Raw genomic sequence first — 17,428 nt, 5'->3', positions numbered from 1 at the left:
AATTGACATCATTATTTATTCAGTTACAAGACACGGTCAGGGACAGGAATCATCCCATATCGGTCTGCCAGGCCCTCTAGCACAAAGCAGTGATGAAATTGATCAACTGTTAATAGGAAATATGCTTAAGGCCTCAGAATTTCATAAAAACCCATCTCAATAGCCAAGGTTTGAAAAGAGACTTTTCCATCACTTGGCACCAAGCCAAGTATATTACTATACAACCAAACTCCAGTACCTGAGGGAAATAACCGAGGACACACAGGAAAAACAACTGCCAAACTTGGCCAAGACAAGGCAGGACAGTCCTTCAGAATTCCCTGATCCCAGAAAAGTCCATTAGTTATACTAGACCAGTAGGTCTAATTTGGATGCCTCAATGTTACAGAAGAACTTTGGGTGACTGTACAGACTTTCAGATATTCCTGTTATTAGATAAGATTCCACTATTTGGGGTCTTTGTTGGAGTTAAAGGCTAAATAATTATAATTAAATTTTTTCTTAGTTTTGAAAAAAGGAAACGAAGTATAAAACTTTAGACTCACAAAGATAACTGATTATATTCTCTAATTTTATTAAATACAATTAGACTGGATTTTGCATCTGGAATTCTTATTTGTTTTTGTTGTAAATAATCTTACTATGTTAAAGTTAAAACATTCCTTTTCATTTAGGCAAAAAGGGGGAAATTCTGTGGAACATTCTTTGTACACTGTGAATATGTTTCTCTCATTGGTTAATAAAGAGCTGACTGACCTATAGATGGGCAGGAAGAGATTGGGCAGGAGAGCCAGACCAGGAGGACACTGTGAAGAAGGAGGGTGGAGCCAAATCTCGGGGCAGCACATTGTCCAGTAAAAATGGTTAGTTTAAGTTGTAAGAACCAGCCAAAAACAAGCCTAAGCTATAGGCCGAGGTTTTATAGTTAATAAGAAGTGTCTGTGTAGTATTTTGAGAGCAGTTGGTGGAACAGAGCTGATCCGCAGTCCCAATGAAAGACTACAGGAGCCTTCTTCTAGAAAAGAAGGATCGTGCTCTTGAGAAGCCTTCTTTTGAATGAGGACTAACAGGCTAGCATGGGTGAGAAAGTTGCAGTGTGAAAGAGCCAGGGAAGTTTTAGATAGTGCATTAATGTTTCAGTAAATGCTGACAAATTGCTGCTTCTCAAGGGAGGGGCTGTTCATTTTTCGTATTTGACTCATTTTCTTGTAATTTGAAATAGTAAAATATGATATATTCTTATTTATGTGCACGGAGGCGTCTGTGTCTGCACAGCTACCTGGGGCCAGAATTGAAAAGCAAAGGACAAACAAGAAAAAACCTCCATGTTCTTGGAACCGAACTCTGGTCCTCTGCAAGGGCAACCGTACTATAAACTTAACAAATTGGAAAGCAAGAGGCCTCAAACCTCTTAGCAGCTCAGCAGTGTGTGGGAGTGCTGTGAAGAAAAAGCCAGAAAAGCTTTTCAGCGAGTTACTGCGCAGCGAGGTTTCCATGTACACAGATAACGCCCATGCGCAAAAGTGCCCATGCGCAGCACCAAACGCACATGCGCACACCAATAGCCAGTTATCAAGGAGCGTGCTTGAGACCCGCCTCCCTCCCACTCCGGCTGTGTTTTTGCTGAAGAAGTTTCGAGTGGGAAGGACGCCAGAGTTGTTGAGGGCTGTCGCTTGTTCAGAGACGGGTAAGCTAGCTTCTACCAAGGGGGTCTAGTTTAGGCAGGAGGAAGGGACGAGTGTGAGGAGGGGTGAGGAGGGAGCAGTGTGACGAGGACGGGACGAGTGTGAGGCGGGGGCAGTGCATCCCCTCGAGGGAGGGCGGGGACTGGGCGCCATTTTACCTGTGAGGAAAATCGCCCACTGGCGCTTTCGGGACTCGTCCTGGAGGGCAGTGACGGCACAATGGAGGAGGAGGCCGGGTACCTCGTGCTCGGGGGTGATGGGAAAATGGAGGAGGAGGAGGCCATGGACCTCGTGCTCGGGGGTGACGGGAAAATGGAGGAGGAGGCCGGGGACCTCGTCCAGGAGGGTGGTGACAGGAAAATGGAGGAGGAGGCCGGGGACCTCGTCCTGGAGGGTTGTGACGGGAAAATGGAGGAGGAGGCCGGGGACCTCGTCCTGGAGTGTGGTGACGGGAAAATGGAGGAGGAGGCCGGGGACCTCGTCCTGGAGGGTGGTGACAGGAAAATGGAGGAGGAGGCCGGGGACCTCGTGCTCGGGGGTGATGGGAAAATGGAGGAGGAGGCCATGGACCTCGTCCTGGAGGGTGGTGACGGGAAAATGGAGGAGGAGGAGGCCATGGACCTCGTGCTCGGGGGTGACGGGAAAATGGAGGAGGAGGCCGGGGACCTCGTCCAGGAGGGTGGTGACAGGAAAATGGAGGAGGAGGCCGGGGACCTCGTCCTGGAGTGTGGTGACAGGAAAATGGAGGAGGAGGCCGGGGACCTCGTCCTGGAGGGTTGTGACGGGAAAATGGAGGAGGAGGCTGGGGACCTCGTCCTGGAGTGTGGTGATGGGAAAACGGTCCTGGAGTGTGGTGACGGGAAAATGGAGGAGGAGGCCGGGGACTTCGTGCTCGGGGGTGATGGGAAAATGGAGGAGGAGGCCGGGGACCTTGTGCTCGGGGGGTGACAGGAAAATGGAGGAGGAGGAGGCCATGGACCTCGTGCTCGGGGGTGACAGGAAAATGGAGGAGGAGGCCGGGGACCTCGTCCTGGAGTGTGGTGACAGGAAAATGGAGGAGGAGGCCGGGGACTTCGTGCTCGGGGGTGATGGGAAAATGGAGGAGGAGGCTGGGGACCTTGTGCTCCGGGGGTGACGGGAAAATGGAGGAGGAGGAGGCCATGGACCTCGTGCTCGGGGGTGACGGGAAAATGGAGGAGGAGGCCGGGGACCTAGTCCTGGAGTGTGGTGACGGGAAAATGGAGGAGGAGGCCGGGGACCTCGTGCTCGGGGGTGACGGGAAAATGGAGGAGGAGGCCGGGGACCTCGTGCTCAGGAGTGACGAGAAAATGGAGGAGGAGGCCGGGGACCTCGTCCTGGAGGGTGGTGACGGGAAAATGGAGGAGGAGGCCGGGGACCTCGTCCTGGAGTGTGGTGACAGGAAAATGGAGGAGGAGGCCGGGGACCTCGTCCTGGAGGGTTGTGACGGGAAAATGGAGGAGGAGGCTGGGGACCTCGTGCTCGGGGGTGATGGGAAAATGGAGGAGGAGGCCGGGGACCTCGTGCTCGGGGGGTGACGGGAAAATGGAGGAGGAGGAGGCCATGGACCTCGTGCTCGGGGGGTGACGGGAAAATGGAGGAGGAGGCCGGGGACCTCGCCCTCGAAACAGGGGTAGCCACGGAGCTTGTCGTCCAGGCCACTGACTGGGAAACGGAGGTGGCTGCAGACCTCGTGGTCCAATTCGCCGAGGTCGGAAAAACGGAGGTGATGTCCCTTGCTGAGTAAGGGGCCTAGGTGGAAGGAAGGAAACTTTAGAGGATTGCAAAGTCTCTGCCCCAGTTACAGAGACGGCAACTTGGAGCAAGGAGGGAACCCACAGGGCAGGTGAGGGGACCCAGTGGAAGTGGTGGCATCAAGGTAAGGCCAAGAGACATGATGTCTTCAGTCTGATGCATTGAGGGACAGGGACTTTGTATACTTTCTCTGAGGCCAGCCCTGCATCCGTTAGAACCTCACCTTCATTTTTATTAGAGCGTATGGACAGTACTTTTCCATGAACCAGATTGAATTAGAAATAGCAGGCTTATACTTATGTGTAAAAGCAGACTAATACTTATGTGTGTGTGTCTGCAGAGAGGCATTACATTCGCTGGAGTTAGGGTTCCAGGTGGTTGTGAGCATGGTTGCTGGTGGCTGACTGCTGGGTTTTGGGAACTGATTCCCCCCCCTTTAAAAACAACTGGCTTAGTGCAGGTAACTGGTGAGCCATTTTTGAGCTCCTTTTTTCGTATGGTTTATGAGACATGATATTGCTCTTATCTGCAGATGGCCTCCTAACATTCCTACCTTAGCCTTTTTAGTCCTGGGATTCTAAAAATACATGAGCACCACTATCTTTTTGCTTGTTTGTTCACTTGGGTTTTTTGCTGGTTTGCCTGACCATCTTTTAGACAGGATCTCACTGTAAACCGGAATGACCGTAACCTCCCTATGTGGCTTGGGCTGGACCTGAGCTAGGCATTTTCAACCTCCAGAGTGAATAGCTCTGATTAAAGAGAGACAGGAGTCACCATGTCTGGGTCATTTTTTTCTGGTAGTTTTGTCAGTTGAACCCAGGCCTTATTGCATGGTAACCATTACCCTGTACCACCAAACTGCACCCCCAGCCATGCCGAGTTTAGGTGTCAACAGATTTGGGGCATGCCTGTGATCTATAAAGATAGTATCGACAGATTCATTTTAGGTCAGATCCAGCCTTAAACATTTGCGAGTCTGACAGTTAGGGGACCAGTAACTAAGTACAAACACATTTGGAGTCAGGGTTAAAGCCATCACAATGTTTTCTTTTTAATACTTTAATTGTTGCCAGGTGATGGTGGCAGTGGCAACGTCCAATGTCTTTAATCCCAGCACTAGGGAGGCAGAGGCAGACAGATCTCTGTGAGTTTGAGGCCAGCCTGGTGTACAAAGTGAGTTCCAGTTCAGTCAGGACTACACAGAGAAACCCTGTCTCAAAAATATAAAAAAATTAATTTTCAACTATGGTATATTGGTTTGGATGTGAGTAAGTATGGGCGTGTGAGTTCAGTTGCTTGTGGAGGCCAGAAATGTTACACCCTCCTAGAGCTGGTGTTGTAGGAAGCTGTGAGTCACCTGATGTGAGTGTTGGGAAACAAGCTTAAGTCCTCTGCAAAGACAGTGTACACTCTTAACTACTGAGCCACATCTCCAATCACCTTCTTTTTAAAGTCAGAAATTACAAATTGTTACCTTCTGACCTAAGTATATATGGAAACTGGTAACTTTTTATTCAACTGCTTTCATTCTTAATGGATATTTTACATTTTAGTGGTTTATTTAAGTTGCTTGTTTTGGATTCAGGTGAGAGATCTGTTTTTCTGTTTTAAGTGACAACATATTAAGATATATTTTCCTCTGAAAAAAGCAGCCTGAGAAATCTGCGAAGCTACCAATGGAAAGCCAAGAGCACATAGTAGCAATCTATCACTATGACATTGACAATGAAAGAGAGGAAGTGGAGGAGGTGATAGAAGTAGAAGATAATGAACTGGACTATTCGGCAAGCTCAACCCATACAGGTACACTATATCCAGTTCTAAGTTGGATGGCACCCCATAGTTGAATTTATTCGTGTGGGGGGGAAGGGGTGTTGTCGGAGGACAATTTACAGGAGTTGGGTCCTCCTCCCACCATGGGTGTCTCGGGGATTCGTCACCTGGCTTTCAGGCTTGGCAGTAAGCTCTGCACCCTTACCTCCTCGTCATCTTAACTTCCCAGTTCATTTGAGTTTTACCTAGCTACCTGAGCAAAAGGTTCCTGTCTTCATACACTTTCTTTACTCTTAATCTTCACAAGCCTATAGAAAAATTCTAGGAATACATAAAGTATGTTGTCTGTACGTTTCACATACATCAATAAATTGTAAATAACTTACAGTGATATTACCCTACAAGGGCTTGAAAAACTGTTCTTATAAAATGGTAATAACTTAGATGTTATTTCATCTAATGTTCAGAATAATATTGCACTTATATTATTGTTTAAAATATTATGTTGGAAAATGCCTGAAAAGCTACAGATAACATTACTATTTCACTAAAAATGCCTAAAATAGCATATTTAACTTTTTGCTTTTGTTGTCAATAAAAATGTTTTTCATTCTTGTTAAATGCAGAAAAAAGTCTAGAATATGATATTCCCAGGATGCCATGGGTTCCTACAAGAAAGGATGAAGATCCAGGGTAATATGTTAAAACAATTTTTGCCTGCTCAAAAATTATTTCCATACCTGTAATCCCAGCACTGGGGAGATGTAGGCAGGGGGTGAGAAGTTCAGTGACATTCTCAGCTACATAACTAGTTCATGGTCGTCTTGGACTTACTGGATTCCTGTTTTTTAAAAAAAGCAAAAAAGAATAGGAAAAAATTACTTTGCTTATGTAATAAGTATTGGATATGTTATTTTACATACAGTATTTCCATGAAACCAAGCATTTTATATTACATATTTACACTTAATTAGAAGACTCGGCTTTGATATTGCTTTGTGCATAGGGATGATGCTTGACCATTGATATAAACCTCAGGTTTAATTATTTAAATGTAATTTCTTTACAGAACTGAAGTAATGAATAAGATGGAGAAAATTGGAGGTACACTTTTGATATAGAGAAAATTGTTTAAAACTACATAGTGTTAAAATATGTTGCTGGATATTTTTTAATGTGCTGTAGGATTGTTAATTAATATTTTATTCTCTGTGATAGGGTTTTGGACAAATCCTTTTTACTTAGTGCAGAGATTTTCTTGTTAATATTTTTTTGGCCGGGCGGTGGTGGTGCATGCCTTTAATCCCAGCACTCGGGAGGCAGAGGCAGGCATATCTCTGTGAGTTCGAGGCTGGGCTGGACCGACAGCCTCCAAAACAATACAGAGAAACCCTGTCTCGTAAAACCAAAAGAAAATATTTTTCTTGATAGGAAAGGTGAAACTGGTACATTTGTGTATGTGTGATGTAAATGGCATTATGGAAAGTAAAATGGATGAGACAAGTTTTTTGTAATTCTTTGGATTCACAGATTATATATATACCTTTTTTACATATATCAGTGTTTCATCTATTCTATACAAATCCTCCTGGATTACTTTTTCCCTACAGACTTATTTTTGAAACAGTGTCTTCTCTCTAACAGGCATCCAGAACTTAGAAGACCTGCAGACTTTAATAGTCCCCATACCTTAGCACAATTGATGCCATGATAAAACACAATTCAGGCATTGAAACCCAGCAAGTTGGCAGAAATTCCCACTGTCTTAGTCAGGGTTGCTATTGCCGTGATGAAACCCAATGGCCAAAGCAACTTAAGGAGGAAAGCATTTATTTGGCTTACATTTCCACATTTCTGTTTATCATAAAAAGATGTCAGGACAGAAACTCAAACAGGGCAGGAACCTGGAGGCAGGAGCTGATGCAGAGGCCGTGGAGGGTGCTGCTTACTGCTTTGCTCCCCATGGCTTGCTCAGTCTGCTGTCTTTTTGTTGTTGTTTTATTTATTTGTTTGTTTGTTTTTATTTATTACATATCCAGTGTTCTGTCTACATGCCAGAAGAGGGCACCAGATTGAATTGTAGATGGTTGTGAGCCACCATGTGGTTGCTGGGAATTGAACTCTGGAAGGGCAGTCAGTGCTGTTAACCTCTGAGCCATCTCTCCAGCCCCCTCAGTCTGCTTTCTTACAGAACCCGGGAGCACATGATCAGGGGTGTGATCTAGGTCCTCCCTCACCAATCACTAATCAAGAAAACAGCCTATAAGCTTCACTACCGCCCCATCTTACAGAGGCATCCCCTTAATTGAGGTTACCTCTTCTCAGATGAATTTACATTGTGTCAAGTTGGCATAAACTAGCCATCCCATCTGCCAAAATAGCCATAAAGGCTAAGGCAATGGTTCCAGGACGTGGCTGGGAAAGTTCCCGAGTAGAAAATCGATACGCATATTACCCCAGCAGTTTTGCTCTGCAGTTCCACTTCTTGCTAACTGAAATGTGCCAACCAGAATATGATTTTTGTGCATAAAAGGCTAAGAAATGTAAGGCTTTGGGCTGCATGATCTGGGCAAGTCCTCCATGCATCTGCTTGCTGGCAATAAAGACTTTCTATTCAGTTTGAAGAATGTCTATGTAGAGGTCTCTGTTGGGCTTCCCTTGCAATAGTACATAACCCAAGCTATTCTCGATCTCACTATGTAGATACTGCTGGTCTCGAACTCACAGGCATCCACCTACCGTGACTATCCTAGCCTCTTTTATGATTTATATATTTAGCATACTGAGTCCAAATCGTTCTGCCCGTATCATTTTTGACAATAAATGATGCATCAAAAATGAAAGAATTTTACTGGCTATTGAGCGATCTTTAATCAGATGAGCTTTATAAGAGACAGTGCTCGCATTTATTTGATTTCTTATGTAGGAACGGTTTTGCAATTATAATTATGTCACTTCTCCCTTCCCTTACCTCCTTCCAAACCTTCCAGTGTATGGCACCCCTGCTGTATTTCAAATTCATTACCTCATTTCTTTTTAAACTTGTGATGTATGTTAATTGTTGTGAGATACACATACGTACACACACACACACACACTGTTAGTTTCTGAGACATGGTGTCACTGTCTAGTTTAGGAGACAACATTCTTTAACATGTTCTTCATTTTCAGGGGTTATTTATACTGTCACATCTTTTTGGGAGGATTTCCAAAGTTGGGTGATATCAGAGTACTTGTTTTCTAAATTTATTGTAACTACTGAAAGCATAAAATACTAGTTTAATCATAGGTTGTGACGGTGATTATGGTGGAAAGGCATGTTTTTGGCAAACATTATTTGAAGTATTAAAATTTTATTAACTGTGAAAACGTCCTATGAAAAGCTTTACAAATGCGAGGCAGTGGTGGTGCATGCCTGTACTAGGTAGGCAGAGGCAGGCAGATCTCTATGAGTTCGAGGCCAGCATAGTCTACAAAGAGAGTTCTAGGACATCCATGGCTACACAGGGAAACCCTGTGTCAAAAAGAAAGAAAGTTTCACAACGGTATTTAAAATATTTTTGGTAATGCCAGGTGCTGGCATTGCATGCCTTTAATCCCAGCACTCTGGAGGCAGAGGCAGGTGGATCTCTGTGAGTTTGAGGCCAGCCTGGTCTACAGAGTGAGTTATAGAACAGGCTTCAAAGCTACAGAGAAACCCTGACTCAAAAAAACAAAAAAAATGTTCTGGGTAATTACTAAACTAAGATTTTTTTCAATCTTTGGTCTTTTCTATTTGTAAAAATAAATTTCAATGTGTGTTACAGGGACGTTTTTGTTACTTCATTTAATTATCCATTTTGAATGCTAGCCTTCAACTTTTTAAAATTTGACTTAATTTAAAAATATTTCGAGACAGGGTCTCACTACGTAGCCCTAGTTGGTCTGGAAGTCATTATATAGACAATACTAATCCTAAACTCAAAGATATGACTGCGTCTGCCTCCCAAGGGCTGGTAGTAAGGCATGCACCACAACTGCCCAGCTGTATAATGAGTTCCAATTGAAAAGTAATTTTTAAAGTAAAAAAAATGTTTATCCTTACGATTTTCCCTTAGGAAAAATTAGTCTCTTCTTGTTCTATTATTTATTTATTAGTCTTTTTCATAATCTCCAGATTTAAAAATTATCTTCATCAGCAAGATTATAATTGTAGTAATGTTAGGTATTTCTCATTTCCAGTGCTCAGGAACATAAATGTTTCCAATTTTAGAATTTTATTTTAATTTGGAATATTTGTATGAAAAACAAAAATCTTAAGTGCTATAAAATGTGAAATGCTTGAGGTATTTTGTTGATGCTATTTTTAATGATTGTGGTTTTGTTGAATGAATTTTACCTGCCTCTGTGTTTACTTGCATATGTGGAAGCAATATCATTTTCTTCAACATTAAATTTTAATGAATATTTTTTTCTCAATGAAGATAACCTTAGCAGTGATGTTACTGAAAAGAAAAAAAGAATGGAGGCATACATTAAAGGTGTTGCCCAAGACTGTAAGAAGAATATCAAACAACATTTGAAATTTCATGAAGATGAAATGTAAGAATCTTCATTTCTTTAGAGCACATTTTTATGATTTTATAGTATACATTGGTGCTAATTATTCATTAAGTGGAGTCTGTTGAAAAATTTTTTACTTACTTTTTCTTCAACCTATCATACTAACTTTCTGTATTGAGATATGTTTCTGGGAAGCCTGTGAACATCATGTGTTTTTTCTCCTTTTAAATAACAGTTGAGATTTTTTTAAAAAGCTCATTTCTGTTCATTCTGGAAGACAGTGAAAAGTGGATATCATAACAACTTCATTCTTTATAGATATGCTTGATGAGGTAGAAAAAATCAATTTATTAACAACATAAACAGTTTATGTATTTTAAGAGATTTAATCATTTCCTTTTCGTCTTGGTAGTGCAAAACAGATTTTAAAACTTAAATTATTTTATCATACATGTATCATCATATATGGGATATAATATACATAAACATATATAGATAGATTACATGCTGTTACTATCCAATAAAACAGGCATGTGAGAACACCTTTTTATTAGTTAGGAAAAATACTTCTGGTATCAACATAAACTTAATTTTTTTGATTTCCCCTCAAGAATATTTACTCTGCTATTATCTCCTTTTATAGTACATAATATGGAAATTTAATTTTTCTTTGAATATTCTCCTCATCTTGATATGCAATGTAACATTCATTATTATGTTTTACAGGCGAGAGTTTAGAATTGATTATACTGTGCAGATTATAACTCTGTTCAAGCAATGGGATTTCGATATAAAGCAACTTGGAGACCAAGAAGATAAACTAACGGTTGGTATCACATTTGCTGTTATAATTAATCAATTATTATTAAGGATCCTGTTAAAATAGAGAAACTAGCCTTGCATTAGGAACATGAAGATGATCTGGGTGCCGTGATCTGTTACTGCCTTTGCCTTTGTTCCTGGTGAACCATAGACCACAGAAATAGAGATACATACATTGCTCAAAGAGGGTTACTGGGCTTCTGCTATCAGTTAAGCTTCTTGCAATTTCAAGCAATAGAAATGTGTAAAAGAATAAATGAAAGATTACCTATGTAAAGAAATTGTGGGTAGGTTAGTTTCATCCATAGTTGAATGGTGTATGGAATGCATTACGTAGTATTATCTGAGTTGTTTGTGAATCTTAGTGAACCTACTAAATGCCATGTGGTAAATCTTCCTTTTTTAGGCTTACCTGCAATGTTATTGGCTTCAGTGAACGGAATCAGTCTTTTCTCAATAGCCCTGGCAGAATATTCTTGTACAGGAATATCATTGCCCTAGTTTTGAACATTTCCTCAGTCCTGAACTCATCACTGTAGCCAGAACATGGTTTGTGTCTTTTTCTTCCTCTCCTCTCCATGTTCATCTCCTTCTTTCCCTGCCCTTTACCTCCCATTCCCTTTACTACCTTCCTTCCCTTCTTCCATTATCTCCTTCTGAATTCTTGACTTAACCCAGGGCATTTTGCAAGGTAGGCAAGAACACTTTGCAAAGCTCCATCAGCAGTTCACAAAATCATTTATTCTCAGCAGTCAAATATGTGTTACTTTTCCATTCCCATATTAATGAAAACTAACCCTATGCATATATCTTATGCCATTAATTACACTTTCCATCTGTTTCTTTTCACCTTTTCATTTTAGAAAACCGTTTACATATTACATTTGAGGTCCTGATTATATCAAAACAGTTTGGGAGTTGGATGGTCACACCAGTTATGGAATATTCAGTTTGAAATGCATGTGACATTCAGTGGGGGCAGTTGAGTAAGCCACTAGTATGAGAGAATGGAGTTTAAGAGAAAGCCATTTTTCAGATGTTTTATTTAAACTAGAAGCAAGCTTCTTTTACATGTCAATCCTAGTTCCCTCTGTCTCCCCACCTCCCGTGCCCCCCACGGGCCCCCTATCCCATCTCCTTTCTGTTCCCCTGAAAGTCCTTCCATAGGGGATCTTCAAAGTCTGTCATAGTCATATCATTTGGAGCAGGGCCGAGGCCCGCCCCCATGTGTCTAGGCTGAGAGAGTATCCCTCTATGAGGAGTGTGCTCCCATAGTCCATTCCTATACTAGGAATAATACTGATCCACTTCCAGAGGTCCCATAGATTTCCCAGGCCTCCTAATTGACACCCATGTTCAGTGGGTCTGGGTCAGTTTCCCAGCTATCAGTCTGGGTTCCCTGAGCTCCCCCTTGTTCAGGTCAGCTGGTTCTGAGGGTTTCTCCAGCCTGGTCTTATAATTCCTTTGCTCATCACACCTCCCTCTCTGCAACTGGATTCCCGGAGTTCAGGTCAGTGTTTAGTTGTGGGTGTCTGCCTCCGATTCCATCAGCTACTGGATGAAGGCTCTAGGATAGCATATAAGGTAGTCATCAATCTCACTATTGGGGAAAGGCATTTAAGGAGAAAGTCATATTTTAAAGACACAAAGTGGAGAAATATTCACTTAAGTGATTTTTAAGCCATGAAGATCTGATGAAACCATCAAGAGGTAACTGAGGGCCAGGTGGTGGCACATGCCCCTAATCCCAGCACTCGGGAGGTAGAAGCAGATCCCTTGAGTGTGAGGCCAGCCTGGTCTACACAATGAGTTCTAGGACAGGGATACACAGAGAAACCCTGTCTTTTAAAAGTGCTGAGGATGTCAGTGAAGTCTAAGGGCAGTTCCCTGGAGTTTTTCAGTACATTGGTTCTAGGGAGAGTGACTCAGCAAAGCAGATTGAGAACAAGTAGTCTATTATGTAGCAATTAAACTACTCCAAGTAGAAGCCTTTTAAAAGAAGAGACTATTACTTTCACAATATGCCACTTACAGGTGAAATAAGGTAGATTTGACAATAGTGAGTTCACCATTGGTGTCCTGAATGAGAGTGATTAGATTGGAAAAGTGAGTGCAAACCTCGTAGAAATAAATACAAGACAGGATAGGAAAAACTGATAGCCTGATGTGTAACGTGATAGTTTTTGTTTACTTGCTTGTTTTAAGAGAAAGGGAATATGTATAAAAAGAGGAAGAAATGGGGTAATTGTTGAGTTCTGAAGAATGGTGTATTTGAGGAAGTTGAACTTGGTAAAGAAGAAGTATAACATAGCCTTAAAAATAGGAGGTCATGCCTTTAATCCCAGCACTTGGGAGGCAGAGGCAGGCGGATCTCTGTGAGTGCGAAGCCAGCCTGGTCTGCAGCTCGAGTTCCAGGACAGCCTCCAGAACAATACGGAGAAACCCTGTCTGGAAAAATAAAAAAAATAGGGAAAATGGGCACGGGACATACACAGCCGTAGGTGGGTGGTAGATGGGCTGACGAGAGACTGAAAGGTCTCTTTGGATAAAGTCATCAGGTGGTGAAAGTGTTGCCAACAGGTAGACTGGCTAGAGCTGAGGTTTCCAAGCCCATGATTTAGCCAAGGAAATGTGAGAGAGTAAGTACCGAGCAAGGCGCATATGCAAATGGCATTTAATGATTGGTTATGGAGTTCAAGGCTGGTACGAGAAAACTAGAGATAACAGGAGCAGGGACGAGAGTGTAAAGAAGGAAGGATTAATGACTTTTTGGACTTGAAGGAGTAGTGTTAGAGTAATGAGCTCATAATATGTGGAGAGAGAGCTTCTATATTGAGTGTAACTTAGATTCTGGAGGAATAATGCTTTGAATCTGATTCAGATTTCAGTAATAGCTAGCCTTGAAACAACAGACAATGTACCATTGTATCTCAGTTTTCCCATTTTTGAAAGAAAATGGTGAGCATCAATTTCTTACAGTTGTTGAAGTATTAGATGAGTTCATATAGACTTAATCTACTTAGTAGGGTTCACAATACTATCTGCCATTGACTTAATACATACCTTCCATTACCAATACTACAGAAAGTTATGTTATAAGTGATGACAAAGTAGAAATATTTAAATAAGTGGACAAAGTAGGGTAGAGGACAAAGTCTTTGGTTGAGAATAATTTAAGGAGCGGAAAGGACAGTTTAGTGGAAAATCATCTGAGTAGACACTACTAGAATAAGGTATGTGTTTTGTATGAAGAATTGCTGCTCAGTTGTGCAAACTGCATACTTGTTTTTCCAGCTACTTGAGATGCTGAGGCAGGGAAATCATGAGTTCTTACTGTTCTGTGCATATAGAATATGTCTTTAAAAATTCCTAATCCATGACTTTGGGGATTTTTTGGCTGGTTAGTGGTAAAAACACAAACTGCTTAAACTTTGTGATAAAAATATCGAAACAAAATATTGACAACATTTATTATAAAACAATTCCTTTTAAGCGTAATTTGTCATTTTTTTGCTATTACACAGTTTTCTATTTTCATTGGTAGGCTAGTTTCCATCAGCAACAGAAGACTTTTAAAAAAACTAGAATGCTTCAGAACTACAACCTGAAAGGACTTAAGCAGGAAAATGAAGTGTTCTTAGAGGTATGTTGTAAATTGTAACACAATGCATTTTTAGTGGCTGGAGAGAGACAGGTGAGGGTGCTGGGAATTGAACTCTTATTTATTGGTTGTGAGCCTAGCCTTTAATGGTTGAGCCATCTTTCTAGTCCCAACATGCATTCTTAATGTATTTTAAATTTTAACTATTTTCATTCTGAATTAATTGATTGTGACTGAAGTCATAAGCAAATTTGCATATCTCTCATGATTTTGGCAGGGACATATTCAAACCAGGAAATTTTGAGACTTATCAGAAATGTGCTTATGTATCATATATGTAACATATTAATACTTTAGTTATTCTCTGTTTAACTGTAAATAATAAGTCTATACATCATTTTGACATTATCATTTGTCCTTGTATCCCCAGTATTTGTTAAATAAGGAAGTGCTTAATTGAGACTATTGAATTTTTTGTTTTTAAATGTATTATAGGAGAATTTTATGACATACTAGATTTTAGAACAAATACAGTGACCAAAATTATTTTTGACCAAAATTTTTATATGTCAATTTATAATCATGAAAGAGAGTCTAGACAGCTCAGCAGTTACAAGTACTTCCATTCTCTATACTCTTTCCCTAGAGTATTTTTAATTGCTTTAGTTTTGAAGCCTCATTCTTTTTCCAACCTAGTTGTAATCACCCAAGTTTTTACACTACAGCTAAAAATAGATTAGATTCTTTCCATTCAAGTTATGGGGTGTTTGAATTATTTTGTTTACATGTTTTTTCATTAAATGGGGTGAGTTATTTTGTGCTATGATTTTTTTAAAAGTCTCTCTACAGCCTTCACATAATAATACACCCTAATCAGTAAGTAAAAAATAACCTGTTAGTTAAACTAAACCAAAATTTTTACTGAGTATAGTGAAATCGCAACACAGACACAGGCAAATGATGACAGTTGTGTGGAGCCTGAGAATGAAGGATGGGAAATTGGAGGCTCATTTGGGCTACACAACAAGCTCCTGTAATAAAAAAAAGTACAAAAATGTACTTTTGTTTTCTGTAACTTGGAAACAGTCTTATTATACAGATCATTTAATTATCTTGGTTTACTTGACTGTTAGTTATAATAAGTGAATTGTAACCTGATATTTGAGAGCCTTCTAAGAAATTCTCAACGTCTTCATATTTACTCATTTAACGTTTGTATTTTTCTAGTGTTTCTATTGTACATATTTTTGTTCTTTCTTGTTAAAGATAGGGTCTTATGTGACTCACTCAGGCTGGCCTTGATCTTCCTAAATACCCGAGGATAACCATCAAATCCTAATCCTTCTGCCTTCACCTCTTTAGTGCTAGGATTACAAGCATGTTCCACAGTTTGGTTTCTGTGGTGCTAGGGATCAGACCCAGGGTCATTCATGCTAGGCATGCAATGTAGCAACTGATGTGCATCCCAGCCCCACCCCGCTTTGGAGACTGTGCCCACCTATTCTATATTGTACTTGTTAGTGTTCAGTTCTTTATGCTCTCAACTGAGCTACAGGGTGACTGGGAGCTGTGCTTTTTTGTTCTATCATACCCTAACATCTCAGTAAACTATTAATCACACACTGCTACTTTTGTTCATGCTATAATTACCTTTCATTCCTTGTATACACACACCCCCACACACATTATTTATGGTATGAATTTGGTTGTTTACATAGTACAATGTTTTTTCAACTTATTTTATTTTATGGGCATTGGTGTTTTTCCTGCATCTGTATCTATGTGAGGGTATTGGATCCCCTGTTACAGACAGTTGTGAGCTGCCATGTGGGTGCTGGGAATTGAACCCAGGTCCTCTGGAAGCGCAGTGCTCATAACTATTGATCCATCTCTCCAGCTCCGTATTACAAGGTTTTATGAAGATGGAATAGAAAATGGTCATTATTTGAATTATGAAAATATTCTTAAGTTTGAAAAGTAAGTTTAAACTTTGGAACCTGTGATGACAACTTGTTCTGTGACTAAACTACTTTTCTGTATTTTAGGAGTTGCAGTACTTGGAGGACGGCAGTCTAGTTACTAACATCCGCAGTGAAATGAAAAAGCAAATGTCTCTGTTGCAAAAAAAAATTACAGGGACTTCATTGTAACAACAGGGAATAGTAGAAGTCCCAACATACTTAGTTTTTCTTGAATATAATACTTCACAAATGTTATTCTGATGAGTCTTGAGAAAAAACTTGAACCTGAGAAATGTAATTTGTTTTAGCTAAGAAACATGTCTTTCACATTTGACTCTTTGGTTTTATCATTAGCTTTTTTGAAGTGCAGCACCTCTATTCCTGTTGATTTTCAAATAAAATCTAAATAGTTATGTGAGCTCTAGCAATTCATATGCATCATCAAAACTTCAGCTCTTTATCTTTGTTAGTGAATTTTCTTATAATGTTAATTAACTTTTATGAACAAAGATGTAGGTTTGGGGTCATTGCATGATGGCACACATTTTTAATCCCAGCCCTTGGGAGGCAGAGGGCAGTGGACTCTGTGTTCAAGGCCAGCCTGGTCTGTAGTGTAAGCTCTAGGACATTTAGGGCCACACCGAGGAACCTTGTCTGGAAAAAAACCAAAAGACAAAATGTAAGTTTTGGTTTTAGAATGAGTATATTTCTTGTCAATCACAAGGCAGAAAGGATAAGGCAACTAGGGACTAGGCAACATCTAACCCCCACTGCATAAGGGCAAACTCCCCCTGGGGAACCAATGAGCTCATTAGGCTTACTTACAGGATGTGAGTGAGGTACTGACATAAGTGTTGGTCCCCAAAGCAGCTAGCTACACTGCAAAGTCTTCACCCAGTATAGATAATGACTTCCTCGTGCGTTCATAGATAGAGTCCTTTTTCTCTAATACTCCCTAACTTTTATACTCTAAGCACTCCCCGAAGCCCCAAGGTCACATGCAATTAGGGTGAGAACTGCTTACAATTGTCATTGTCTAGGAGTGGTGAGGGCCCAAAAAAATCTCCCTGCCCTCTCTTATGAGAGAATGAATGTCCAGTCAACGAACCCAGCCTCAAAACTTTTTCTCAAGCAGACACAACTGGCCTTATGAAGATGGCCATTATTCTGCTTGTGTGATAGTGATGTATAGCAGCCCCTCTTAAGGGTTTTCTGGGATGTTGTTCTGAGTGTAACGTTAGGGCGAGCCCACAGCATAAAGTAACATG

General features: G+C 40.9%; 1 protein-coding gene across 2 annotated transcripts; it reads left to right on the top strand.

The window, feature by feature from the left end:
• Positions 1-1,594: 1,594 nt before the first annotated feature.
• LOC121139875 (synaptonemal complex protein 3-like) lies at positions 1,595-16,578 on the top strand. Of its 2 annotated transcripts, none has more exons than XM_040743901.1 (8): positions 1,595-1,687; positions 5,111-5,264; positions 5,861-5,927; positions 6,304-6,338; positions 9,698-9,815; positions 10,503-10,602; positions 14,143-14,241; positions 16,245-16,578. In XM_040743901.1, the coding sequence occupies exons 2-8, from the start codon at positions 5,138-5,140 to the stop codon at positions 16,347-16,349; spliced, it is 651 nt and encodes a 216-aa protein (XP_040599835.1). In that variant the 5' UTR covers positions 1,595-1,687; positions 5,111-5,137; the 3' UTR covers positions 16,350-16,578. The 2 variants fall into 2 exon arrangements, with proteins under 2 accessions (XP_040599835.1, XP_040599836.1); XM_040743902.1 differs by having other exon boundaries at positions 1,610-1,687; positions 5,114-5,264.
• The last annotated feature ends 850 nt before the right edge of the window (positions 16,579-17,428 follow it).

The sequence above is a fragment of the Mesocricetus auratus genome, unplaced genomic scaffold, assembly GCF_017639785.1.
Source record: "Mesocricetus auratus isolate SY011 unplaced genomic scaffold, BCM_Maur_2.0 Super-Scaffold_100003, whole genome shotgun sequence".
Classification (NCBI taxonomy): domain Eukaryota; kingdom Metazoa; phylum Chordata; class Mammalia; order Rodentia; family Cricetidae; genus Mesocricetus; species Mesocricetus auratus.
Note: the sequence above shows the minus strand (reverse complement) of the source record. Positions and strands in the feature narration are given on the sequence as shown.